The sequence below is a fragment of the Sebastes umbrosus genome, chromosome 18 (assembly GCF_015220745.1).
Source record: "Sebastes umbrosus isolate fSebUmb1 chromosome 18, fSebUmb1.pri, whole genome shotgun sequence".
NCBI lineage: Eukaryota > Metazoa > Chordata > Actinopteri > Perciformes > Sebastidae > Sebastes > Sebastes umbrosus.
In genome coordinates this window covers 23,890,725-23,917,147 of record NC_051286.1, presented here as the reverse complement: position 1 = coordinate 23,917,147, position 26,423 = coordinate 23,890,725, and the positions used below count along the sequence as shown (strand labels likewise).

General features: G+C 40.8%; 2 protein-coding genes and 1 long non-coding RNA gene across 5 annotated transcripts in view; 1 reads left to right on the top strand and 2 right to left on the bottom strand.

Annotated features, from left to right (window-relative positions):
• Window positions 1–444: 444 nt before the first annotated feature.
• LOC119476989 (histone deacetylase 2) lies at window positions 445–18,198 on the bottom strand. Of its 2 annotated transcripts, none has more exons than XM_037750730.1 (14): window positions 18,025–18,198; window positions 15,371–15,483; window positions 15,112–15,229; window positions 14,573–14,647; window positions 12,566–12,704; window positions 12,245–12,386; window positions 11,993–12,085; window positions 10,627–10,735; window positions 10,395–10,535; window positions 9,458–9,566; window positions 3,936–4,066; window positions 3,283–3,438; window positions 3,134–3,191; window positions 445–849 (listed from the first exon to the last, which is right to left on the bottom strand). In XM_037750730.1, the coding sequence occupies exons 1-14, from the start codon at window positions 18,077–18,079 to the stop codon at window positions 819–821; spliced, it is 1,470 nt and encodes a 489-aa protein (XP_037606658.1). In that variant the 5' UTR covers window positions 18,080–18,198; the 3' UTR covers window positions 445–818. The 2 variants fall into 2 exon arrangements, with proteins under 2 accessions (XP_037606658.1, XP_037606657.1); XM_037750729.1 differs by having other exon boundaries at window positions 445–852; window positions 18,025–18,197.
• LOC119476999 lies at window positions 7,938–25,905 on the top strand. The gene is made up of 3 exons (XR_005204148.1): window positions 7,938–8,097; window positions 23,819–23,823; window positions 25,896–25,905. It is a non-coding gene; the product is annotated as an uncharacterized LOC119476999 (long non-coding RNA).
• LOC119476990 (heparan sulfate glucosamine 3-O-sulfotransferase 5) overlaps window positions 20,238–26,423 on the bottom strand; it is an 85,982-nt gene continuing 79,796 nt past the window's right edge. For both annotated transcript variants that reach the window (XM_037750731.1, XM_037750732.1), the window contains 2 exons: window positions 23,043–23,184; window positions 20,238–22,147 (listed from right to left, as the gene is read on the bottom strand). In XM_037750731.1, the coding sequence (XP_037606659.1) occupies window positions 21,217–22,147; window positions 23,043–23,149 (1,038 nt within the window). In that variant the 5' untranslated portion in view covers window positions 23,150–23,184 and the 3' untranslated portion in view covers window positions 20,238–21,216. The remainder of the gene's footprint in view (window positions 22,148–23,042; window positions 23,185–26,423) is intronic.

Sequence of the window (26,423 nt, the reverse complement as noted above, 5' to 3'; positions counted from 1 at the left end):
CATCATTTTTGTCTAGGCCAGTTTCATTAGTTTGTTTTTTAAAATGATTCTGTTGAACCATAATTCAAAAACAATAGCTGATTTTCATTAGTTCATTTTCAGTGAATTTTTATTATTACTTTTGTCAGTTTCAAGTTATTTCAGTGACCATTGTGGGTTTTTCTTTCTTTAACGGAAGGGTACCAACAATTTTGCCTACGTGTATATCTTCTTCCTCCTCAAAACGCCCGATCCACAGCAGACATAATTTACATTTATATCTAATATTTCTTACTATATATTTATTAATTTTGGTGTTGGCCAGCCTCTCAGGTAGATGCAGATGCAGATGTTGGCATACTGTATAATGTGTAAATGTTTGAAAACCTGATAAAAACATTTGAATAATAATCATTACACAAACCTCTGAGCTAGCACCATATTTCAAGTAATACACATTTCAGCGAAACAGTATAAACGTTTTATTGACGAATACAAAATATTGAAATTTAAACATGAACTCTTTCTAGGTTCATCTACAGGTTCACCCACAGTTTCCTACACACAAGTTAAGTCAAGGTTTCCTTCAGAAGATAAAGCACATTGGAATAACACGGTTCAGGGTATCAAAGGACATAATTAGCATGTTGGATTCAAGGAATCCACTGATACGCTGCACAAGGAGGGACGATTCACAAGAGATTTACAAGTAGAAAATAGAGTCATAATAAATATAATGCTTCCGACAGTGATTCAGTGAAGAGTTGGATCCTTGGGGGGGGGGGGGGGACAGCACCGTTGAGTTTTGTGTGTGTTTGTGGAAGTAGAAGAAGAAGAATTCAGGCACTGCTGGTCTGCTCAGTCTTCACACTGCTGAAGGAAAATGAGAGTTGGAGATTTATTCTAAATATTACGGGGGAAAAGGTGCGCTGCAATATGTAGAATAAGTAAAAACACAATTAGATTGGCCAAATTAAACATTTAAAAGGCAAATGAAACTTCACAGCATTCCTCATGAAGTGTGATTTTAATCATACACACGTGATTTCAGGAAGTCTAATGTCGCATTCTCACCAAGAGCCAAGCAAATTTTCGCCTCGCTTTACTCGCGCAAGTCGGACCACCGGCATCATTTGTGTCCATAATTACCAACAACTTTTCTTTCCACCATTTCCTCCATTGACCATGGAAGAAATAACCACTGTTGCTGCTTTGCTTGTGGAAGTCCCAGATATGTCAGACAACCAAACTCCGTTGTGTCTGGGTTCATAACATCACCCGGCGGAGAGCTGTATTCACATACAGTGCCATTGCACTGACTGTATCTAGCAAGCCACACGTCGCTACTGCGGTATGAACCCAAAATAAACAGATTGTGCTGTGATTTAATGTCAATAAACGGATCAAATGATGCCGAAATAACTACATAATGATGCAGATTTGTAAAAAGTCTGAATTGATGCTTTGTCAGGTCTGTCTGCAAGACGACAAGTAAACAACTTTCAAATTGCTTGTTTTCTGAATGGAGTTTGGATGGATCAGTGCCAGGCTATGCAGCTGCTCAATCAACACTCAACATAAAGTCATCTAGACATAAATACGGCAGCGACGCTGTTGTTTCTACCATAGAGAGTCTGTGGTTTATACACACACATTTATACACAGCGTTTGGTCCGGTCTCCGTACACATATGATGTACTCTCGTAGCTCTGGGGTGACCACAGACACATACAAGATTTATTTCCTCCTTTTCTGATTTAACAACATCAGGACGTCAGTGACGACAGGAGGAGAATCTCAACGCTGATAAGCTTTCGCGACACAGCGTCACACGAATGGAATATGCAAATTCCGTGTGTTCGCATTGTGTCATTCGCACCATTCGCGTTGCCCGGTGCGAATTCGCGTCTATTTGCGTCTTTGCATTGACTTTGTATGTAATCGCGGGATCACACTTTATTACAAACCAATCCAGAGCTGTACAGAACTGCATGCTAAACAAGACAGACCTACAGTATACTGGATGTACATGCACACAAGAAACCAGGTTACTCTTAGATTAGATACTGTGCTAACCTGGTTACTGTAAAATCTGCGTTTACACACACCAGGTCAGATTTTCCAATACACCTTGTTTAGGAACTAGGGCTTACTTTCTTTAACTGCATTAAGATATTCTGCTTTCCTTATTTTAGTGTCTGTGTGTGTGTTTCAGAACATTTGGACTGATGCAATGAGGACATGGCTCTGTAGTGAGAGTGCATAGTTTGCACAGAGCACTGCTGTGGATACTAGCTTTGTGTGAGTTTTTATCAGACTTGAATACAAGGATGCACGCTACGTGTAATGATCTTTCCTCTCATCCTGCTGCACTGCTGTCACAGCGATACGTCTTTAACTGTTTTTGTCATGCACACGTAAAAAGCAGGGCTGTCAATCGATTAAAATATTTAACCACGATTAATCGCATGATTGTCCATAGTTAATCGTGATGAACCACAAATTAATCACACATTTTATTTATCTGTTCAAAATGTACCTTAAAGGGAGATTTGTCAAGTATTTAATACTCTTATCAACATGGGAGTGGACAAATATGCTGCTTTATGCAAATGTATGTATATATTTATTATTGTAAATCAATTAACAACACAAAACAATGACAGATATTGTCCAGAAACCCTCAAAGGTACTGCATTTAGCATAAAAAAACTTAAGCCGCAACTTAAAAATCCCAAGTTGAGTTAATGCATCAAAGAAATTAGCGGCGTTAAAATGAATTTGCGTTAACACGTTCGCATTAACTTTGACAGCCCTGGTGAAAAGCTGATCAAAAAACTTGTAAAGGGCAAATTGAAAATATGCGTTCAAAGAAAAATGCAGTATCAGCATTAAGGTTTCTCTAATCCTCTTCCCTGGTTACAGAAAGCATTAGTGCAGAAAGCCGACAGTAACTGGGTTACTTTAGTGCACGTGAAAGCACTGCCAGACAGGTGTAAACACAGAACTTAACTGAATTTAAAACAGCATTCAGTCGCTCTGAACTGGACGTGAAGAGGTAGTGAGTAAATACAGAATCACAAAAGAAAGATGTTTTGTGGAAGTGTGTGTGAAGACGTTGTTGGACAAATACTGGTAGAGAGGCTCCTCTTACCTTTTAGACTCAGTCTTCTCAGCGCCGATGTCCTTTGTTTTCTCTTCCTCTTTTATCTCTGCGATAGGAAGGAGAACAAAAGAATCATGTATAAAAACAACATCAGTCATTTCACCACTGTGGAAGCATTCACACTTGAGAATACCCACCGGTCTTCTTCTCCTCTCCTTCCTTCTTGTCTTCGTCCACTCGGGGCCTTTTTGCACCCTTCTTGTGATTGGCCACGTTCTTCCTGCCTCCCTCCCCCTCGTCCTCAGAGTCGGAGAACTCTTCATCACAGGCTATCCTCTTGTCCGTGGCACGAACTGCAAGAACACAACACACTCTGATGAATGATGCTACAACAAAATTAAAAAGTCTAATTTAATACAGTGGATTACTTTATTCAAATTGGAAGATTTAGTTTGAGTTTTTATAAATTGTTTTAGGGTGATGACATCTGGGAGGGGCTCAGCTTTTCTTAGATACTAGTAGGGAAAGCTTCAGACCATAAACTCATGTTTACAATGTTTACTGAGGTAATAAATCAAGTGAGAAGTAGGATCATTTTCTCATAGACTTCTATACAATCAGATGCTAACAGGAATATAGTTTCTTTATAGATCATTCACTAACAGTAAATGCTACCACATTATGAAATCAAGGAAGTCATCTATTTCAAGAGTCAGCAATAACCAGTATTTGTCACAAACACATTATTGTGACAAAGTTGAGCATAACGAGGAATAAACATGGGTATATCAACTCATCCTAACTGTGTGTAAGAGAAGGGATATGGAATGAAAATGAACAGCAGTCTTACTGGACAAGCGTTTGTCAGGATCCTCCGTGTCCTCGTCCACGGTGTCGTCCGGGATTGCGTCCTCCGGGATGGCCTGCATCTGCACTCCAGGAGCATGAGGCAGCATCCGCAGGTTCTCAAACAGTCGCTGCCTGAACACATCACATACACAAAGCCGATACACTCAGGTGAGTCTGGAGCCATTTAAATAACTAGCATGAAATCAATTGTTAAATAGACACAGGAATATTTGTTAGAAAATTAGGTTTATTCTTTATGTTTCATTCATGTCCGTTTCATTTAAAGGGCGGGTCCATTATGATGAGTTTCATATATCATGTAGCTTCCCAGAGGTGTTCCTTATGTATTCAAATGGGAGCATTCAAATCTTTGTCAAAGTATGTATGTCTGAGCGTCAAAATGCTATTTTCTATATGTCTGTGGAGCAATACAGTATATATTTGTGGTGCAACGGTTCAACAAGCCCAAGGTTCAGTTTGTATCGCGGTTTTTGGGTGATGGTTTCAGTTCAGTTTGTTTGGCACATTAGGGAGAAGAAAAACATAACCATTTTCTATGTGTTTGAACTCCAAAATATATACATAGATTGATTGATAGTAACAAATTATATTTCTATATTATATGAAGCCATATCACTGATTTTATACATGAAATAAAGCAGGGTACTTAATGGTCAAATGGGCCTATGTTCAGATAAATGCCTCCTATATGTCTCTGGAACCTCATCAAATAATTAATAACGGTTCAACAAGCCCACGATTCGGTTTGCACGTCATTATTGTAATTTTCTTTTTTACGGTTCAGTTTTGTATCCCTTATCCATAGTCAGTGTATTACGTACAGTAACTTAGATGGTGGTCGGCGCGCTCCCAGTTTGGAGAAGCAGACCTGGAGTACCGACACGGAAGCTAAGCTGCTGATGTGGACTCCACGTTAGTTCAGATCCAAAAGTAACACAATAACACAAACAAGTTACAGCTGCAAGTGGCAGTTCGCCAAGAGCCTTTTTCGCTCAAGGTACTCTTGTGGACATAGCTCGCAAGTTTCGAGATGATGGGCCAAATGGTTGTTGACTTATTATCTTCGAAATGCAATAAGATATCAACAAGCTTTATGCAACTTTTGATGAGCTCGGTCCAATAATGAGCCACAGAAAATTTGGTAGCAATCGTCAATAAAGTAAATTGAGCTCACTGCCCCTTTAATTTGTCCCTTTAATCAAGTTTAGAGATAGTTTAGTACTGACAATCCACCAGGTTGGATGTGTCACTTGGTTCTGTTTACACCGGTCTGTTAGTTGCTATCTTATTTCAGACTACCGCGCGCGTGTCCATGTGCGCGTGCATCCTAATTAGAAGTTAATAATGCTCATATTAAAAATAATCATGAGCCCCTCAGTCATAAAGGTTAAATGGTTTTTACTGCAAAACATCATTGTTTATTACAGAACCGGCGCCTAAAATACCATTTGGAACATCTTTTATTACGTGACATTGATCATTTTATTGATCGGCTTCAGCGTTGTTTAAATCACAACTTAAACGGATACCAGTACTTCTACTTTATAGCCACCATAATGTCATACAGTTGTATTTATATTGTACACATTTATTCAGAGAGACAGACATATCAAAATTGTATTTGACTGTTTATTATTTATTTATTTTATTAATCATTTATTTGTATATATATATATATACATATATATATATAATCATTATATAATCATTATATAATCATTATATAATCATCATTCATCACTGATGATGTGTCCAAGCTACACCATCTACTACATGCAGATGGTGTTTCTTCAAACTACTGTATATATGCACATATATACAGTGTCCAAATATTGTGGGAGGAAACCTGAGCACCAGGAGAAAACCCACGCAGACACAGGCAGACTATACAAAGTCCACACAGCCCGACAGCTGTTGGTGTCTGTATGAGGCTACAGTGCTAATCACTTAGTCACTATGTCGCCCCTAATGTCAAAGGGATAGTTTGGGTGTTTTGAAGTGGGGGTGTACGAGGTCCTCCATCCACTGTAAGTATCACAACTACTATGGATAAGTACCTAATACAAGTAAAAGTACCCCACTTCAAAACACCCAAACTATCCCTTTGACAGGATGTGAGGGTGGAGACCTAGAGGGTGATGGGGTGATGGGGGGGAAGAGAGAGGAAGGGTTAGTAAATGGTAAATGGACTTGCATTTCTACAGCACTTCTCTAGTCTTCCGACCATTCAAAGTGCTTTACACTACATGTCAGCATTCACCCGTTCACACACACATTCACACACTGATGGCAGAGGCTGGCCATACAAGGTGCCCACTTGGCCCATCAGGATGTAAACACTCATTCACACACCGATGGCTCAGCCTTCGGGAGCAATTTGGGGTTGAGTGTCTTGCTCAAGGACACATCGACATGTGACCCGGAGCAAAGGGATCGAAACCACCGACCTTCAGATTGGTGGACGACCTGCTCCACCTACCTCTGAGCCACAGTCGCCCCTGAGGTACATGAGGAGGGAGGTGGGGGTGGAGGAAGGAAGGAGATGTAGAGGGGGGGGAGGAAGAGGGAGCTATTGTTGTCCAACCCAAGCTGCACAGCCAGCAGCCTCCTCTACCTGACTGTCACAGGCTGCAGAAGCTGAACAGCCAGCAGCCTCCTCTACCTGACTGTCACAGGCTGCAGAAGCTGAACAGCCAGCAGCCTCCTCTACCTGACTGTCACAGGCTGCAGAAGCTGAACAGCCAGCAGCCTCCTCTACCTGACTGTCACAGGCTGCAGAAGCTGAACAGCCAGCAGCCTCCTCTTCTACCTGATTGGCACAGTCACTCTTTCTCTTTCTCTTTCGTAACACCCAGCGAAAAAAGCCCTTTTCCTTCTTCTCCGGCTCCTTCTTTTTCTCCGCCTCATCCCGCTGCGCTCTCTGTTCCACCTCAGCTTCCTGCTCCTCCTCTTTCTTCAACTTCTCACGCATTTTGCTTTTCAACTCCTGTAACCATTTCCCTCGATCCTCCGTCCTACTGAAAGAAAAGAATCCTCTCATCTTCTTCTTCATGTCCAGACAGATATCCTCCAGAAGCGTCGTCTCATCGTCCATCCGTTTGACTGCGTTTATCCAGCTCTGGTCACTCTCCGCCAGGTCCTCGTTGAACTTGTCCTGAAGTTTCTCCTTGTCGCCCGAAATCCGTTTGATCGTGGTCATGTAGAAGTCGTCTTTCTCATCCTGGACCTTATAGAAATAGATTTTCTGTTCCCTGTATTTGCCCTCCCAGGTTTCTTCGCAGTCTCCAAGTTCATCTCGTTTGTCCAACAGCTTTTTTCTAGTCTCAGTGAGCCACTCAGAGAGACACACCGTCTGCTTGCTGAGATCTAGGATTTTGGAGTTCTTCTGGTCGAGCTGTGTCTCCAACTGGCTAATCTTCTCCTGGAGTACAGCCTCCATTTTCTTGTCGTTCTCAGCGAGGTCCAACTTGTCCGTGAGGACCTTGTTGTCGTCCTCCAACTGATGTATTTTACTCTCCCAGCTCTGTTCTATCCCGGAAACGTTTTCTGAGAGCTCCTTAATAGCGTTGAATTTTGCCGCCCAGGCTTCTTCGTTCTTTAGGAGTTCATCTATTTCGGCCTTCAGGTTCGAAGAGCTTGGTAAGGTTAACGTTTGTCCCATGATGAAATGTAAATGATGCAGTCACCCTCGTCGATTGTTGATGTTCAACCGAATACCGGTCAGCTAACAATATCAGCAAGTGTGTGAGACTTAAATGAGTTGGTCTATCCATACGAATCGTACACCAAAGGATGAAAACTTCAAAGCCAACATAAATGGAAGGCTGATGACATCACACTGTGATGTCATGAGAATGTGATGACATCGCAATTTGATGACAATCCCACTGTGATGTCATGAGAATGTGATGACATCACACTGTGACGGCATGAGAATGGGATCAGGGACCGTCTACAAAGTGCAACAGTGTAGTACCATCAACATTACTTCACACATCAATGATCTTCACACATCAATGATCTCCTCATAGCTGTACTACAACACTTAGTTTGGAAAAATATGCTTTTGCATAATTTTGGTGAATTTTGAATGGGAAAAAATATTCAATAACTTTGCTTTTAAAAAGTGTAGTTCCATCAAAGTTGATGGATCTACACTTTATAAAAGTGAAGTTATTGAATATTTTTCCCATTAAAAATAAAAATTTGGTTATGAGTTATTGATCCAAGAAGTTTGAATCTGTCAATATCTTTCCAACTTTACCGAAGTACATCATCTAGGGGGGATCCGTACATCAGCAGAGAAAGCCGGACACGGTGGCCCGGTGCCCATCAATGACCAATCAGATATTAATGTTCACAACTGACTGTGATTGACAGGTCGTCTTCGCCAAAACCCTCCAACACACAAAACGTATCGTTTGCCCTCTAGAACGACACATAGAAGTGTTTTCTGATCTGACGTTTGCGACTTCCAAAAAACGCTGCAAATAACTGTTGAAGAATAAATCTGTTTGGTTTAGTTTAGGCACAAAAACTACTTAAGTTATAGCTTCACCTCCCGAACCCGCTTCACCTCCAAACTCAATAGGGTTCTGCCCCTTCTGGGCTTGAACCCTAACTAACCGATCGATGCAGTGATAGACCAGCAACTGAAGTGTTAAAATGGGTGAGCCAACGTTAGCTGTGCTAAGTTTGGAAATAACTGAAAGGGTTAGTTCCGATATTGAATACGTGTTCTGCGAGGTAAAATTACTGTTTTTGTGAATGGAGTTTGGTAGCTTCAGTTCCCTGTCAGAAAAGGCTGCAGTAAGGTAAAGTGGGGAAAATATTATAAATATAGCATACACTTTGCTTTAGGTGGGCCTTTTTTAGGGGTCTGCTGCTCCCGTCCACAGCTGCTTTACCTCGCCGTCAGACAGCCCTTTCCAACGGCAAACTGAAGCTGTTATATCATTCTCTTCAAAGTCACCAGATTCCATTGACAAAAACAGTAATTTTACCTCACAGAACACAGGAGTTGCTGGTCTACCGCTGCATCGATCGGACAGTTTGTTTGTGTTATTGTGACTCTCAGATCAAAACTAACGCGGCGTCCACAGCAGTACGTTGCTTCGCTTCCGTGCCGGTACTCCTGTCTGTCACTAATTTTACTTCGCAGAACACGTATACAGTGCAGTATACATACAACTCCACTTATAAAATATCGGAACTAACCCTTTCAGTCATTTCCAGACTTAGCACAGCTAACGTTGACTCAGCTAGTGCTAGCGTTCACATTATTCATAACCTTATTGATTAGCTTCGATTAGCTTACTTTGGTAACTTGTGTCTTTTTGAAAAAATACAAAAAGCATAACAGGTCCTCTTTGAACTCAATAAAAAGAACAACTATTTAAGATTATAACCTTAATGTTTACATAGTCATCAGTAATAATTAATAATCATTCCTACTGCAGCTTTGTTAAGAAACAGTGCTATGAATAAAAGGACGGTACATACTTGATCTTGTCCATGTACTCCTGTGTGTTCTGGTTGGTCATGTTGGAGGGGCTGATGTGCAGCTTGAAGTCAGGCCCAAAGTACTCAAAGTAGTCATTGTATGGCAGTTCTGCGATAGAAACATCAATGAGAACAGTAAGCAAACCGAGCCAAGACGAACAGCTGAGATGAGATTTATACGCTGCAGATAAAAACACAGTGTCAAATTATCAGTCGTTTGGGATGAAAAAGCAGCGATAACACGGCTGTTAATATGATTTACTGAGGTGTTAGAACCCGTGCTGATCCTCACTGAGTGGAGGATGGATTGAAATGAGCGGGGAGTTCACTTAATGTCCCGAAATTCCATTAAGAGAACTGCTGGCCCATTGGACAGGCTGTGATTACATCCCCTGTCTTTATGTTACACCCACACACACACACACACTCAGTGGAGGAGACAGTCTGCTGAGTCAGGTAGCTATCAGGCTGTCCCTTCACGGAGGTGAAGCCATATAACATCCGCTCACCACTGACCCCCAGATCGCCCCCCACATCCCAACACCACAGTATAAAGAGGGAGCCAAGTCAAGCAAGAGAGGTGCTGCAGACATTTTAACTTTTCCAGTGTTTCAATTCTGAGCTGAAGCTCATTTTCACGCCTCTCTTTGTTAAAAGAGAACTCATTTCATTACACAAAAGAGTCAATTATATATCTTGCATCAGATCTACACACGCCCTGTGCTTCTCTTAATAGAATTAACTTGTGGTTGATTGAATATGAAACATTAATAATCATTTTTAGAACTTTTCAGTGATTTCAAGACAGCTTTTAGAGGCTGAGACCTGCTGACCTGCTCTGCCGCTATTGTCTATTGCTTAACACAGCACAGACAAAAGTGCTACTTTCAGCATCCTTCACATTCACTCATATTTAGAGATGGAATCTGTGACAAACCGTCGGGGATGTCTGTGTCCAGAGCTACAGCGGTCTCGTAGGTCCAGCAGCGAGCCACGTTGCGGATGGTGTATCCTCCTCCGCCCAGCATGAGCATCGGGAGGTTGAAGGACTTGATGTACTCCACACACTTGGCATGGCCTGGTGGAAAATAAAGAGGCACAATGTAACACTTCCAGCATGGTTTCTGACTTCCATTCATTTTTAATTTACGTGCTTTGTGTATGTGTACCGCGTATGGTGAGGTTAAAGCAGCCGAGGCGGTCTCCTGAGAGAGAGTCTGCACCGCACTGAAGAACCACAGCACTGGGCTGGTACATCTCCATCACCTTGGCCATCACCTGCAGGGCCACAGGAAGAGAGTCAACCACCTGACATCCCGCTGTACTTACTATGGCAGGTGTGACACGGAGATAATTGTATCCATCGTGAAAATAAAGACATTGTTTAGAGCAACTTTAACATAGTGTGAGGTATAGACACTGGAATAATGTGCAATAAAAGTCATAGTCAAGACTATTAAGGTATAAAAAGGTTAAAGTGGTCTTCTGAGAAAACATGACAAAAGTCTTGTTATCTCTGAAACCAGGGACCCACATTGTAAATCCCAATGTCAAAAAATCTCTTAGAATCTGGAACCAATTCAGAAGACACTTCAATTTGCAATTTTTAGGTTAAAGTGGGCTCAGTTTTGAAGAAGATACCGGCAACATATGAAAAAATAAAAAAAAAACTAAGGAATCCATTGTTTCCAACCATGTCATACTAGCTTGTCACAAAGGAGGCTAAATAACACTCCAAATTTACTCTAAAGTTTGACGACGAAAAACTGTCATCGTCATTATCAAAGGGGTCCCTTGACCTCTGACCTCAAGATATGTGGATGAATCCATGAGTCTCCCCTTTACAGACATGCCCACTTTATGATAATCACATGCAGTTTGGGGCAAGTCATAGTCAAGTCAACACACTGACACACTGACAGCTGTTGTTGCCTGTTGAGCTGCAGTTTGCCATGTTATGATTTGAGCATATTTCTTTATGCTAAATGCAGTACCTGTGAGGGTTTCTGGACAATATTTGTCATTGTTTTGTGTTGTTAATTGATTTCCAATAATAAATATATGCATACATTTGCATAAAGCAGAATATTTGCCCACTCCCATGTTGATAAGAGTATTAAATACTTGACAAATCTCCCTTTAAAAGGTACATTTTGAACAGATAAAAGGAACATTTAAGGTACATTTTGAATAGATAAAACGTGTGTGATTAATATACAGTATATATATATACATAATTATTATTGTTTTATTTGTCAATCTTAATAATCTTAATGCTATCTGTTTGCTAAATGTATTTGTATGTATGTATGTATATAGACCTTGGAAGGGATGTGGGGGTTGGAAAGGGAGATATCACCTGTAGCTTTGTACCAATTCCTCTAAATGAAAAAATCTAAATCAAGTTTATTAAACATGACAAAATTCTGTTTCATGATGGATGACTGAATCAGATTTTGAAAATGTCAAAAATATTTGCAGTGAAAACATAAAAAAGACATCTAGTCACGTTGATGTCTACAGCGTCATACTCACAGGCTTGAAGATTTTTTGGTATGACTCATCATCAATGCCATCACGCAGGGGGAAGTTAACAGCGTAATATTTGCCTTTTCCAGCTCCAATATCCTAAATACAGAGAAGGACGAGAGGGTTAACAGATAAGTCGCTAAATTATGTGACTAAACATATTATCAGGTAGCTGCAGCCAACGTGATAATAACCTTTTTGATGCAAAGATTCTAGCTTTTTGTAAATATTGAAGTGAGGTCAAAGGCTGATGCTCACCCGGAGGTCTCCGGTTCCAGGGAAGTACTCCCCGTATTTATGGAAGGATACGGTCATGACCCTGTCTGTGGTGAAGAAGGCCTCCTCTACTCCGTCCCCATGGTGGATGTCTATATCAATGTACAGCACCCTCTGGTGGTACCTGGGAGGGAGGGACAACACAGGCAAAGATGGGATAAGAACACACACTTCACTGGATTTTCACAGTCTGCTGTGATGAAGAATGTTCTAGTGCTTGTTTTCATTTACTGCATTTACACACATACATGCTGATGGACATTATTTGAAATGGGAATTTGTCAAGCGGGTGGTGAAACTCACTTGAGCAGCTCCAAGATGGCCAGCACGATGTCATTAACGTAGCAGAATCCAGACGCTTCCGACTTCTTAGCGTGGTGAAGTCCTCCAGCCCAGTTCACGGCGATGTCAGTCTGCTGTCGGTTTAGTTTCACTGAGCCAGCTGTGCACAACACAAAACACATGATCATACCTAAGAAGTCACACCCACACAGTCCTGATGAAGCACTTTACCTCTACCACTCCTTGAGGGTGGCGGCTTTTACCCACTTTTACCCAGAGATAGCCACTTTATATACCCACGTTTTTTGCATGCAGTATAAATGTGTTATTTTCTCCAATTCTAAAATGTTGTATTTGAATATTTTCTGCATAGTGGGGTCCATAAGTGAATGAATTACATAGATTGGGTATCACTGTAAAGCTGAGACTCTTGTGGATCCAATGAGACCAACTGTATTAATGTGTGATGACGTTAGTCCCCATAGTAGTCATTTCATTCTAGTGAGACCATTTTTTTTTTTTTAAAACTTGACCTCCCTGGAAAAATGACCTGTGGTGACCTCTAGGATAATCACAGCCTCATGAAACTTTACAGCCACAAACTACAGATCTAGAGCATTCAGAGGATGGATGGCTTTCCTAGCTAGATTAACAATAAGAGTTTTTTTCTGAGTAATTTCCAGAACAGACGTGCTCGACATCCAATCACCAAAAAAAGCAATTCTTGCAGAAATCTCAAAATGTCAAAAGTTTTTGATCCTAGATCACAGCATGGCTTTTTCTATGGTGTTCCTCAAGGTCTTGGTGTCTTAATGTGGTATTTTGGAAGGATTATTGATAATTTTTATCAATTCGAGTGGTAAAAAATGGTTAAATTTAGTACCAAATCTGTGTAACAAATGGTATCAACCCTCAAATTGCTGCAACAACTTAGGAGACATAATAGAGCACGAGGATGACCATCATATACTTCTATCATAATGTTCTAAACAAAAGCTCACAATTTATTTTAATTAATCATTTTTTATTTCTGATTTATGAATAGAACTTGACAAACAGTACTGAGCTGCATCTCAAATTAATCTTCAGGTTCTCAGCTTTCAGATGATGTACACCACTTCTATATGTCCTGTACCCCCCTTAAAAAAGACAAAACAGGTCTATGAAAAAGAGGGGGGGAGTGGAAAAGTTTCAGCTGAATTTTGGCTGTTAAACTCTTAATAACTTTAGTCTAGTCATGAATAGTTCATGTTAGAAAGAAATCATGTGGATTTGAAATAGAGGGGCTTTAATGTTTAATACCAGAAATTATTCTGTCAGCAATTTTATTACAGTTTATAGATGTAAAAATTCTGAAAAATTCAAAGATTGGTTTGGAAATGTCAACATTTCTAAAAGATTCAGAGTTCAAAAGCATGGTACTGAAATCCTCTTGATTGCTAGAGCCCAACACACATCCATTGGGCGGCTGTGGCTCAGAGGTGAAGCAGGTCGTCTACTAATCAGAGGATCAGCGGTTCAATCCAGTCCACATGTCGAAGTGTCAAGATACTGAACCCCAAATTGCTCCTGAAGGCTGAGCCTTCAGTGTGTGAATGAGTATTTAGATTAGATCCTGATGGGCAGGTTGGCACCTTGCATGGCAGCCTCTGCCTTCAGTGTATGAATGTGTGTATGAATGGTGAATGCTGACATGTAGTGTAAAGCACTTTGAGTGGTCAGAAGACTAGAAAGGAGCTATATAAATGCAAGTCCATTTACACACAGATGGTGTGCTCCCTTTAGCTCCTCTGGGTAAGGACAGTCTGAACACTACAGGATGACCCTGTTATAATGATGTTACACTCATTTGTGTAACTAATGACTCGCTGTAAAATGTGACACATTCTATTAGAAAATGTTTGATGGGGTCCATCCCAGCATGCAAAATGCTAAATGTTATCAGTATATGTAACTAGCATTTAGTTATATAATTTCCAGGTGACGAAGTCTATAACTTTTCTATACATACATTTTGTTCTAACTTACCAGCAGAGCCACCAGCGGAGAGTTGGCAGAACTCAAACAAGCCATCGAACACAGGACAGTCCTCTCCAACGTTGACTGCAACATTAAAACAATAATAATGGATCAAATACTCATGTGAGCACATCAACAGAAGAAGAACAACAGCTTTTTGTGAGTGCTGTCCTGTGAACAGGGTTTCCATTGCAATACTGATGAAATCATTGAGTTTTGCATTACTTTTCAGACTGAAACAGAGGGCTTGGATACCAAGTCGATGTCAAAATTATGAAAACGTGGGGCAGGGCTCGAGAGTAACGGCGTCTCGTTGTCCGAGGACGATAGAAAATGTGCTTGGGGACGCAGTAAACTCCCCATCGATGCATCCAGGGGACGTTCCCTATTTTGCCCTGATAATGCTACATTGTGAACAACGAATCCGCGTTGCAGTCTGCAGGACGAGAGCTACTTAACTTTAGCTGTTAGCAGCTGTAACCATTATGATACATTACATTATGACGCGTTCAGGCTCTGTTCAGTAAAAATGACGGCACACTACTTACACCGCTGCATCTGCTTGCTGAACTCGGACATGTTGTCTGGCCGTATGGATTTGAGGAACTTGATGTAGTCATCGCTGTGATATTTTGTCATCTCTTCTGCTGTGGCTTTGTGTGGTCTCTGAAACACAGAACAAAAGCAGATGGATGAGAACTAGGGGAGAGAAGAAGAAGACTACAGCTATGGTTATGTTGTATTTACATCTCCCATTCTGTTAGAACAGTGCAGCATACAATAGAGGACGTTATTAAATCATCATACATAGATCTCCATTTTCCTGTACAGTCCATAGTTCAGAAGCAGGTTGTGAGTCATCCGGATACGATGTGGTTTCATGGGATGCCCTTGTCCATAGTAATAATTTCCCATGTCACCTGCAAAGGGAAACATATCCAGTTAAAGACCACATTCACAAGTAATAGTATGTGTCATGTACTATCTAATCTAATAAGGAGGGCCGACTGATACAGACAACAATCAAATATCACAATATGTTTTTACAAATGCCTCAATATTAATACTGTGACAACATTTTAGGGATGGCTAATGGGGCTCTCAGGTTATATTTACATGTGACATTACTGTATATCTTGATCCTAATAAGCCTCATTTTTAATGAGGCCTCAAAGTGCCTCAAATACATGCGAATGAAAGCAGCCATACAATCAAGTGGACCAGTATTAAATGTAAGTAACAGATCTCTAAGGAATTGATTCCATTGTGTATCCAAACTAACACATCTTCAAGATGCATCACATGCTTCACAGATTCAAATATGTAAATAACTCAACATCTTTCACATTTCCACATGCAGTCATGAGGCGATCATCACAAGGATGAGGTTGTTGCTATTCTACATTTTTCTTATCGTCAACAAATCCCATGAAAAACCTGACTTCCCTACTCAGTCTGTGGCTCTCAGCCCTAAGCCCACTGGTTCCTACTGGAGACATCACCCACACATAGTTTATTTTTTAAATAGGCTGTGTAATTAACATTACGGAGCCCTTTTTATTTCTTAATGTGGATCACAACATTGTACCACTTCATTCTTGATTTCCCCACGCCTGACCTGTGATTGGCCAAAGTCTCCCGTCATATATATATATATACATATGCTGTATCACAATTTCTGTTGATGTGCCATTCTGCTCTGGGATATAGGTATTTGGGATCTGTTTTGTTTTTTTCAAACAATTAACATTTTGTGTGTTATTTTTGTTTCCCCCATGAATATCAATAAAATAATAATTAAAAAAAGTTCAGTCATGTCCTCGAACCGCTGGGCACTGCAGGAACTATTTTCAGCGTGTGAAGAAACATGTAGTTAGTTATCCCAAATACCAATCAAAATCAGGAATCCACCATATAATGACTTTTCATAGGCCTGTGGTCACTATGACAGTTTGATGAACATCAGTGTATGAACAACTTTATCCAGCCAGACCATTGTGATGGCACAAAGTGACACCTTTTGGCACTGACTGCACCGTTGTAAAATTAATAGGAAAGCCAGCTCAGCAGATATACTGTGACTAATTATGTCCTCATTGACCTGAACTGCTGAGTTTAAAAATAAGTGGGAGTCCTCTAGGGGGAGGAGGACATGGGTAAACTCTGAGGGGTCATGAGTTTCCTTTTACTGAGAGATTCTGCACATCTGGACCCAAACAGGCGTGAACACTCACTGAAGCCACTGAGTAGCGTTCCGCATCAATTAGCCAGGCCTGTGCAACACTGTGCGTGAAATAGTTTTCACATTTCGCTTTGTGGCCTCCCAAAATGTAACTTTCTCTCTGGGTCTAAAGTAGCGATGTGTCGGTCACGAACGAGCTGGCTCAGAGAGCCGGCTCTTTTAAGTGAACGATGGGAGCTGGCTCCCGTCCGAGAGACGTTTTTTTTTTTTTTTTTAAATTAACTCAAGCAGAATGATAGGACGATCTTCTCCGCGCCACGGGCACTCCATGCACTGACTGTGACTGAACGTCCGTGCAACCAATCAGGTGATGAAAGAGAGAGAGTGTGGTGCGCAAATAGCAGACAAGATGAGCGACTGTCGGAAACAAAGCAGCATGTAAAATTATGGTATTCAGGAAATTATAGGGTTAGTAGAATTATATTGAATAATTTAAGTGATATATGTGTACACATACTAATCAAAACAGCGCTAAATTTGGCTGAATTATAAAAGGCAGAAGTGTTAAAACGAAGAGCCGTTTGGGAGCCAAAAGAGCCGGCTCTTCTTGGTGAGCTGAGCTAAATGATCTGGCTCACTAAAAAGAGACGGAATTCCCATCACTAGTGTAAAGTTTGTCATCGTTCTTATGTTTTCCTCCAGATTCCTCCAGCTCCATTTGATTAACACGGTGCACAAAGCCACCGGCCCCCACGGCGGCCATTATGGCTCAAACAATCATGCTAATGAGGAGTAACGTTAAGCATATTCACGTCTAGCTAATTACACCTTCAACATTAACGGTCCCTTTAGCTTTAATGTTCATTTTTACACTCTCACTCCTTCTACGTAACTGTTATAAGGTTATCTCCATGCTTTCATTTAACCAGTTGGAGGCCACTCAGGCGTTGTCATTAACATTAGCAGCGAGCTGGCTCTAGTTAGCTTGTGTCAAGGCCTATAGAAGGAGGCTGGGTCACGGATCTTCAACGCGTCATATCCTGGGGGGTATGACACATGCGCAGTAAAGTCTGGCCAGCACTCGACCGCCGCTTCAGTTACACTGCGCATGCGTTATAACCTAAACACAAGACCAGTGACCCATCCTCCTTCTATAGGCCTTGTCTTGTGCTTAACACCATACAATCAACGGCTAAATACACTAGCTAAGCGGCTATAGCGTTAGTTAGCCTGCCAGACAGCTGCCTCCTCACATTCAGACCCTCGGGATGTCCCGTACCGTCATAGTAGTAGCACACCTTCTTCTTAGTCCCACCCGCAGTCGTGTAAGCCATGTTTGGGGTGGTTTTTTTTGGTCAAAAAGTTGGTTTGAATTTGCTTTCGCGGATGGACAGTAGGATGGACGGCATCAACACACAGGAACACGGTGCGTCGCTGGGTGGGAGGCGCTCCAGCAGCGGGGCGGGGCGGGGCGGAACCATGGAGACTGGACCTCACTGCAGACAGGACGATTTATACTGCTACACAAACATCATGGGTTAACGACTTTTTACCATAAGTAAATACATTTATCAGATGAGATACGCTGTATAGAATAGTTTTAGAAAAAAATCTAAATATGCTTGCTGGTTAGGTTTATGTTAAAAATATTTTTTACTTCTTCCCAAGTTGCTTCTTGCAAAAGAAAAGGCACGAATCCACTTTATTCACTGTTGTGACACAACACTAGGTGTCAGCAGCAGCATCTCTGTCACACCTCGTGCTATGGAGGAAGGAACCTGCCAAGATAAAATAAATACAAAATAAATTAATGAATAAATAAATGTCATTAAATGTAGCAAAAATAATACCCGTAGTAAATGTAGCCACTAATTAATTGATAAAATGTTACATAAATTGACATTTTGCAATATCAATCTTCCACTTACCGTCTGTTTATTGTCAATACTGTATATGTTGTTCCTATTTTTTAATATTTCCCCTTGTTCATATTGTTCCTATTTTTATATTTCCTTCTATTTAAATTGTTCATATTTTATATGTCTGCTTTTGTTTTGCTTTTTTTTATACTGTATTGTATCTTGCTTTTTGTTTTTACTGATTCTTCTTGTTTCTGCACTATCCCCTTTGCTGCCGTACACTGCATATGTCCCCACTGTGGGACTAATAAAGGAATGTCTTATCTAATCGTATCTTATCTTATTTCTGTTTTATTTTGCTTCTTTATTTATTTATCTTTGTATTAATTCCCTTATGTTTAATTTTCCCTTTTATTTTTATGTATTCATTTTTATTAATTTCTAAAATTTTTTATTTTTTTATTATTTTTTTATTTATTCATTTATTTTTGCTTTTATTCATTCATTTTTGCATTTATCTTTTATTTATTTTATATTTATTTTTAAATGTATGTATTTATGCATTTATTTTTTTCTGCATGATTTCCCCTTGCATTTCACCCCTTATTTATTTCCCCAAACTTATTATTCTTCTCTTTATACATTTCATCAGGGCTGCGGTCTAAAGTAAATAAATTAAGTCCTAATGTCTTTTCCTAATCACTTTCCTTGCCCGCGATGGAAAACGTCATGAGGTCACGGAATGATGTGAAGGACGATTCATAAAGACAACCGTGGTGCTCAGAGAATCCAATGATGTTATTGACGACGTGGGTCTGCCGTGGCGAAACCACAATGTTCTGAAGATGGTCTACAAAATGCGCATCCTACACTTTGCCCCGTGCATTACCATGGTGTATCATGCAGGCTATATAAACAGCTCCTTCAGTGACAGACTGCTTCACCAGCAGTGTGTGAAGGAGAGACACCGCAAGTCCTTCCTTCCTGCTGCTGTCACTCTTTACCATCAATACTGCTCCAATAGAACACACATACCAAAACTGGCAATTCACTTATGCAATATCAATTCAATTGTTCAATATCAATTGGTTTTACACACTGACTTGCCAGGAATGGAATGGATTTTATGTACAGTTTTATCAAGTTAAAGGAACGGTTCGACATTTTGAGAAACCACTCTGGCTTCTCTGCGCTGGACCATCGGACAGGATCTCCGTCCTCCAGTAGATTTATGCCTCGACTGTTGTCCCTCTCTCTCTATGTACTTGTTCATTCTCCTATCTGTGTGAAGGCTGTGCTTCGGTTTAGCTTCTTGTGTTTGTGCAGCCTGTCTTCCGTCCAGGTCTCCATGGTGGAGAGGAGGTCGTGTGGCTCAGGTTCTATCTGTTTGGAGACATCTGGAAGCTGCTTGACATGCATATTCTTCATATATGTTTATTCTGTCATCCTGATACTGTCATTTATTATGTTGGTCTGTTCTGTACACACAACATCTATTTAATGTCTGTCCATCCAGGGAGAGGTTTCATCAATTGTTCCCCATTCAAGGTGTTTTTTGGGGGGAGTCTATCCTTATCAGAGAGCAAGGGTGTATAAGTGAAACAAAAGTGATCAATAAACAAGCTGACAAATGTTTACATGTTCTTTTAATTTAACCTTTTTTAACAACACACTTATGCTACAGAATGAATATTTGCACAGAAACAGACAACTCTTGCTAATCATCATAGAATAAACAGTTGGTTTGACAACAACCATCAGAGGACAACCATTTTTTTTTTTTCTCACTATGGCTTTTTTTGCCAGGTGTTCGCAAACCAATGAAAAAGCTGTAGGGGCTGGGAGTACGCAACACAGCCTAGGTACATTAAAAAACACAAGTTTGAGTCGTAAATGCTTTGAGGGTTTTGGATATGGTTTGAGTCAAGATTGATCCTGTTCTGATGAGCCTGTTCTGATCTCCAGACTGTGTTGAGAATAAAAAGAGGTCACCTTCTAAAAGGATTCATCACAGCATGAATTCAAAAATGAAAATGTGGTGGGAAACCATTATGATCAGACAACAAAAGACAACTAATACAAGAGTCTACGATGTTATAATAATGGCATCTTGATTGCACATGCAGTTTTGGTCAAATAAACAACACGATGGGGGAACAAATGAACAATTATGTTGCTTGCCAAATGTCATTTAGTCATCTTTTTAAGGTGTTTTATCATGAGAAAAGCATCACACTTAAAGCTTTATCTTAACAGCATGAATGTCAGTGTTTGATAGTCTTTTAAAGAGCAACAAAAATAATCTCTTCTGTTAATCACACAGTTCAGTGCTGTTCTTTTCCTCTTTACGGGGAACAATGACAGACAGGTGAATTCATTTGAAAGATCAAGTGCTTTGAACTGAATCTTTTAGTCAAACCATCAAACTATTTTTGTTGTATTTTCACACACGTAAAAACAAACGTACATCAAGTCCCTTCTATATTTGGTCACACTGTCGTTCTTGTATTAAACTCAATCAAAGTGCTATATTAATATTTTTTTGAGATCTCATAGCTTGGCATTTAAAAAAAAAAAATCCAAGGAATCTCATTGGAGGAGTCCAACGCTCATCATGGCCAGTTGAATGTCCTACCAGTGATCTGGTAAAACTTCTGATTGAAGGGGTGAAAGAACTTCTGCAGTTTAGTCACCACTGACGGGTCCACATCTGGATGGATGCGGCCCTTGCTGCCTGCCAGGCACTTGTTGAAGACAATGTTAAATCGCAGACAGTAAAATCCCCTGGTGGCGTTGAAGTACAGGTTGTACTGGCTGATTCTCGAGGGGAGGTTGAGGAAGCGCTCGACGAGCTGCAGCTCTGGCAGCGGGTCCATGATGAGGCGGTCCCCGTCCACGATGTGGAACTGCTCCACGGGAAAGTACTTGAGCCAGCGCTCCAAGTGTTTGGTGTAGATGCTGGTCCGCACCGCTTTGTACTTTGTGTTCACCTCGCAGGTGTTGGAGTCGATGGCCAGCTTCTCAAACTTGTGGTAGGTCTTGTTCTTGCGCTCCTTGCCCTCCAGCACCTGCGTGTAGTCGGACACAGCTCTGGTGGTGGGCTCGCGGACGATGATCAGCAGCTTGATGGAGGAGTTCATCTTGAAGATGCGTTCAGGGACCTCCTCTGTGATGAAGTAGGCGGGGCTCTTCTCAATGGTAATCTGGTGAGGGAAAGAGAAGGGCATTTTCTCCCTGTACCAGTCGATGCCCCGGGCGTAGTTTTGGTCATTGTCAAAGAAGTGGATCTCCTGCGAGGCCTTGACCACTGCCGGATGCAGGTTGAGCATCTCCAGCAGGGCGCGGGTGCCCCCCTTGCGCACCCCGATGATGATGGCCCGGGGCAGCTGCTGGACCAGGTTGTGCAGGCGGATTTGCTCTTTGGTGGCATTGCCCTTGCGTAGTTCATGGAGCAGGCCGCGCTTAAACTGCAGTGTGCGGAGAGGGATCTGCTCGGGCTCAGGAGGGGGCAGTCTGCTCTCAATGGGGCAAATGGGCTGTAGCCTGAAAGAGACAAAAAAACAAATCCTCAGTCTCAACCCTATTACTATGACGGAGTATTAGGGCCATATTGAGGAAAAAAAAAAATCGGAGATTTCGAGAATAAAGTCATAACTTTAGGAGAAAAAAAGTCGTAAAATTATGAGAATAAAGTTGTAATTTTACGAGGAAAAAAGTCATAATATTACGAGAATAAAGTCAGAAGTTTTACGCGTTATTTTAGAGGGGAAATAGAGCAGCGTGCCGCCTGTGTGAAACCAGGAACGTGGAGCATCTTGTGAAGTTATACTTAAGTTTAAGTTTCACAAATAAGGAAATACCACATTATCATCAGTATCAGGACCTTGAAAAGATTGTGCAAGAAACTGCATTTATTCCGAAGAAATAAACCGAGACAAACAGCTGCTACCCGTCCAGTATCAGGCTCAGGCTGCTATGTCCTCTCGCCTGTTTTGTTGGTTGCTGGTAATATGTTTTCTTAATATTAGGACTTTTTTCTCCAAAATGTATGACTTTTTTCTCGTAATATTACGACTTTTTTTCTCGTAAAGTTATGACTTTATTCTCGTAATATTACGACTTTCCCCCCCCCTCAATGTGGCCCTAATACTCCGTCGTATATTGCACCTTACTCATTACAAGAAGAAAAAACAAGTTTTTTCTGTTTTGAGTATGGACTGAGGGAACTACAAATGAATTGCACTTCTTGGGATCAATAAAGTCTAAATCTGAACTTCTTGTGGGAAGCAGCACATTTAAACAACGCCATGAAGTGGATAATTGCCCGCATTGAATCACTAATTCACTAAAACTCTGTCATAGTAATCAGTAATACATAGTGTGAATTTTGTTACTTACTCCTAAGTTACTAAATGTATTGTGACAAGTGACGACTCACCTATCCAAGGTCCCGACCCTGGCCACGAGATAGAGGACACTTCCGATAGCGAGGCTGCCCAGAACGAAGAGCTTCTGTCTCAGCAATGCCTGCTGTTTGAATAGCATGGCCCTCCATCAATCTTCAGGACTGCGTCTTCAGCCTGCACAGAGCAGAGTACATAAACCACTAATCACCAGGGGACGAGAGACAGCCTAATGTTTATTAACACACACTCAATCAAGTCTTACAAGTGATTAAGCCACACGCACACACGCCTGAAAAGTGCTGCAGAGCCATTAGAGGAAATGCTCAGCAACCAACCACCACTTTGTTACACTTATTTATTTATTTCTGGAAACTCCACAATCAGATTTGGTCTAATGTACTGGCGTGCTGTGAGGGCTCAACTTTCAGACAGGAATGTGTAATATAGAGTATGGACGCAAAGTAGTATTTCAGTTTGAAAAGAAAAAAGACTGTTGTTGTCATCACTCATCAGCCTGGTTTCCAGCAGCAGCAGGCAGCTATTTTCAGAATAAAAGCTCCGATGAACCCGCTCTACACTGTACAGGTGTACACTACCAGCTCGGCACCAAATGGCAGACGAGAAAAGTTAGCAACTAGCTGGTGAACATAGTGAAGCATTTAGAGGCTAAAGAGAGAGATAATTTTTCTCAGGAGTTGGTGGAGGGGAAACTGAGTGAAAGGAGAAGTTCATCAGGCAGCCAAAAACGTGACCCTTGCTCTGTGTCTGCTGACACATTCAGCACAACGTCTTTATAAGGCAATAAAAGATGTTGTGTTTACAGCTTGTTGCACTACCCCAAATGCCAAAAAAAACAATTTATACAGCTTTAAAATAAAATAAGTAGATTATTATATTAATGTTGTTATTGATGTTATTCATGTAATATATAATTTTAAAGCTCTTGTTGTGCTCTTTATGCTGGAACTATCCATGGGCACATCAGATATGTATGAAGTTAGTTATAAGGGCATTTGGAGTGGCATTCAGAATTTGCCCCATTGCAGCATTAGAGGTCAAAGGTCAAATTGTCTTGACCTCAGTGTCATGATAATGTGACCAGTGGATAGATTATAGTTTAAGCTTTACAACGAGATATGATATAATATGTTTTATAATAGTATAACAGTATAAAGTTTAATTTATCCAGTTGTATGCTCACTACTTCCCAAACACATGTTTACACTAAAACAAGCTAAACAGGCAGGCATGTTATTCATCCGGACTCGCACGGAAACGTAGCAAGTCTGTGCAAGCGTGAGACTGTTTATGCGGAAATGTTTTAAATATTACAATTTTAGCAAAGGTACATGTGTTTGGGAAGTAGTGAGCATACAACTGGATAAATTAAACTGTCGTTAAACGTGCCCCCCCCCCCATGTACTTCAATTCATCAAGACGTTTCTCCGTTTTTAGATTTTCCGCTCACAGTGGAGGCATGCGAGAAAAAAAAAGTTCTCATCAAGTATTCCAGGTAACGCGGGGTGAGCAATTGCTATACAAAGCGATCATTTTGTGGGTGAAGTATTCCTTTAACAAAGCTTTTTCACTGAGAATAGGTGCCTGAGAGCTGTGAGAATCAATCAAAACAATTAAGTTTTGTAGAGCTGAAGGGAACAGCAAAGTCGGGTGATAGTTCTCTGTGGGTTTGTCCCTACAAGTGACACTTTTCACATTACAGGTAGTTATTTGATCTATTGTTAATACAGAAATATTGATTTGTGCATGTTATGCTATTTTAGAAGTGATGAAAGTTGATTCCAAATGAGATAATATCACGATCTCAATAGAGAAAAAACATATAAGAATGCAAAAATATGCTTTTTAATGTATGGGAAATAAAAATCAGCTGTCAGAGGAATTACAGAAACTCTTTCTTTTTCATCCCCATCTGTTATTTCACATGGGACCTAATCCTTTAGTCCTTAGAGCATTCCTGTTTAGTTTTTTTCTTGACCTCACTGAAAGGATGGACTTCATCTTCAGCTCTAAACATCTTCAGACAACCGGTACAGACTTAAAGAAGAAAAAGTGTATGAATGATCACATCATGTTGATGTTTGTGGCTCTTTGGAGCCTCATAGAAAATGAAAGAATGAATGTCTTTATCCAAGAGAGGGCACTACATCCTTTCATACAGACGCAGCACAGAAATGTTTGTCTCACTGTAATTAAAGAAAAGAGTTTTTTCTGCAGATCGATACCTGAGCCCTTTCTGCATGTGCAAGCTTACCACGGTGTGACTGGCTAAATCCCATTACGGAATAACAGATCCATACTGAAGTCGTAGCGCTATTACAAAAGGGCCAACTGCACTCTCTAATCCAGCCTTTAAAAGTGCCTGCCATTACCAACGGAGCAGATCCTCTGGAGCAGCTCATAAACAAGTAGAGCGAGCTTTTGACCCCGGTGTGACTGGAAAACATTTCACTCATATTGCCTCGTGGTGACTTCTGAAGGGAGACCGGCAGAGCAATTGCAATTTCATCCGTCTGACAAAGCAGAAGAATAAAGCCAGTTAGCCAGGGGGCCAGCCGTGTGTTTGTGGAGTCCCATTTAGAAAAGAAATGTTTTTCATTACAGCCTGTATCTCCCAAACAAGTGGGAGCTATAAATTACATTGTTTCCAATGGAAATAAAGTCTGTTCAGTAGTTTTTTTTTAGTGGTAAGACACACCGCTGATAATAAAGTAATTCACCTTTTTTCAGAGTGTGTTTCAAGAAAATCTTCAAAACAGGGACTGTAACACTATACAACATTAAGATTATATTATCCGGAACGTTTAAGATTTAAAGCAAGACTGTGCAATTTTAAAGAAAAAAATTACACCTTTTTTCTCTTACAGTTAATAAGTTTAACTCCAAACCATAAAATGCATCTACGCTTAATTCAATACACTTGCTGCTACAGCTTTACCCGGTCTAGTACAGGGGTCTCAGAGCTTTTTTCCTCTGAGAGCTAATTTGACAAAATGAAAGTGGCCGAGAGCTACACACAGCGCCACCGAGTTGTACATCGTCAATAGCAGATATAATTTCTGTCTTACTTTCATGGTCCTTTAATAACATAGCAGCCACCGCAGTCATCGCTTCTATTACAATCCCGCCGTAGGTGAAGGGCTTTTTGTGCTTCGTTAGGATGTGCGCCACTAAACAAAGCCCCTGTTTCTGCGTTGACCTTCTTCGTCGGTTTGGTAAACAGAGACTGACGTCTTTTAAACGTTGTTTTCAGCTCTTTTACCTTCTCTGTTCGTAAACTGCTACGAGCCCCGTCACTTCACTCAGCGGCAGGAAACAAGACACAGGAAACCTCTGTTGGTCTGGAGGAGCTGCAGCATTTATTTCTGCACAAACGTCCACTGTACATTCACTAG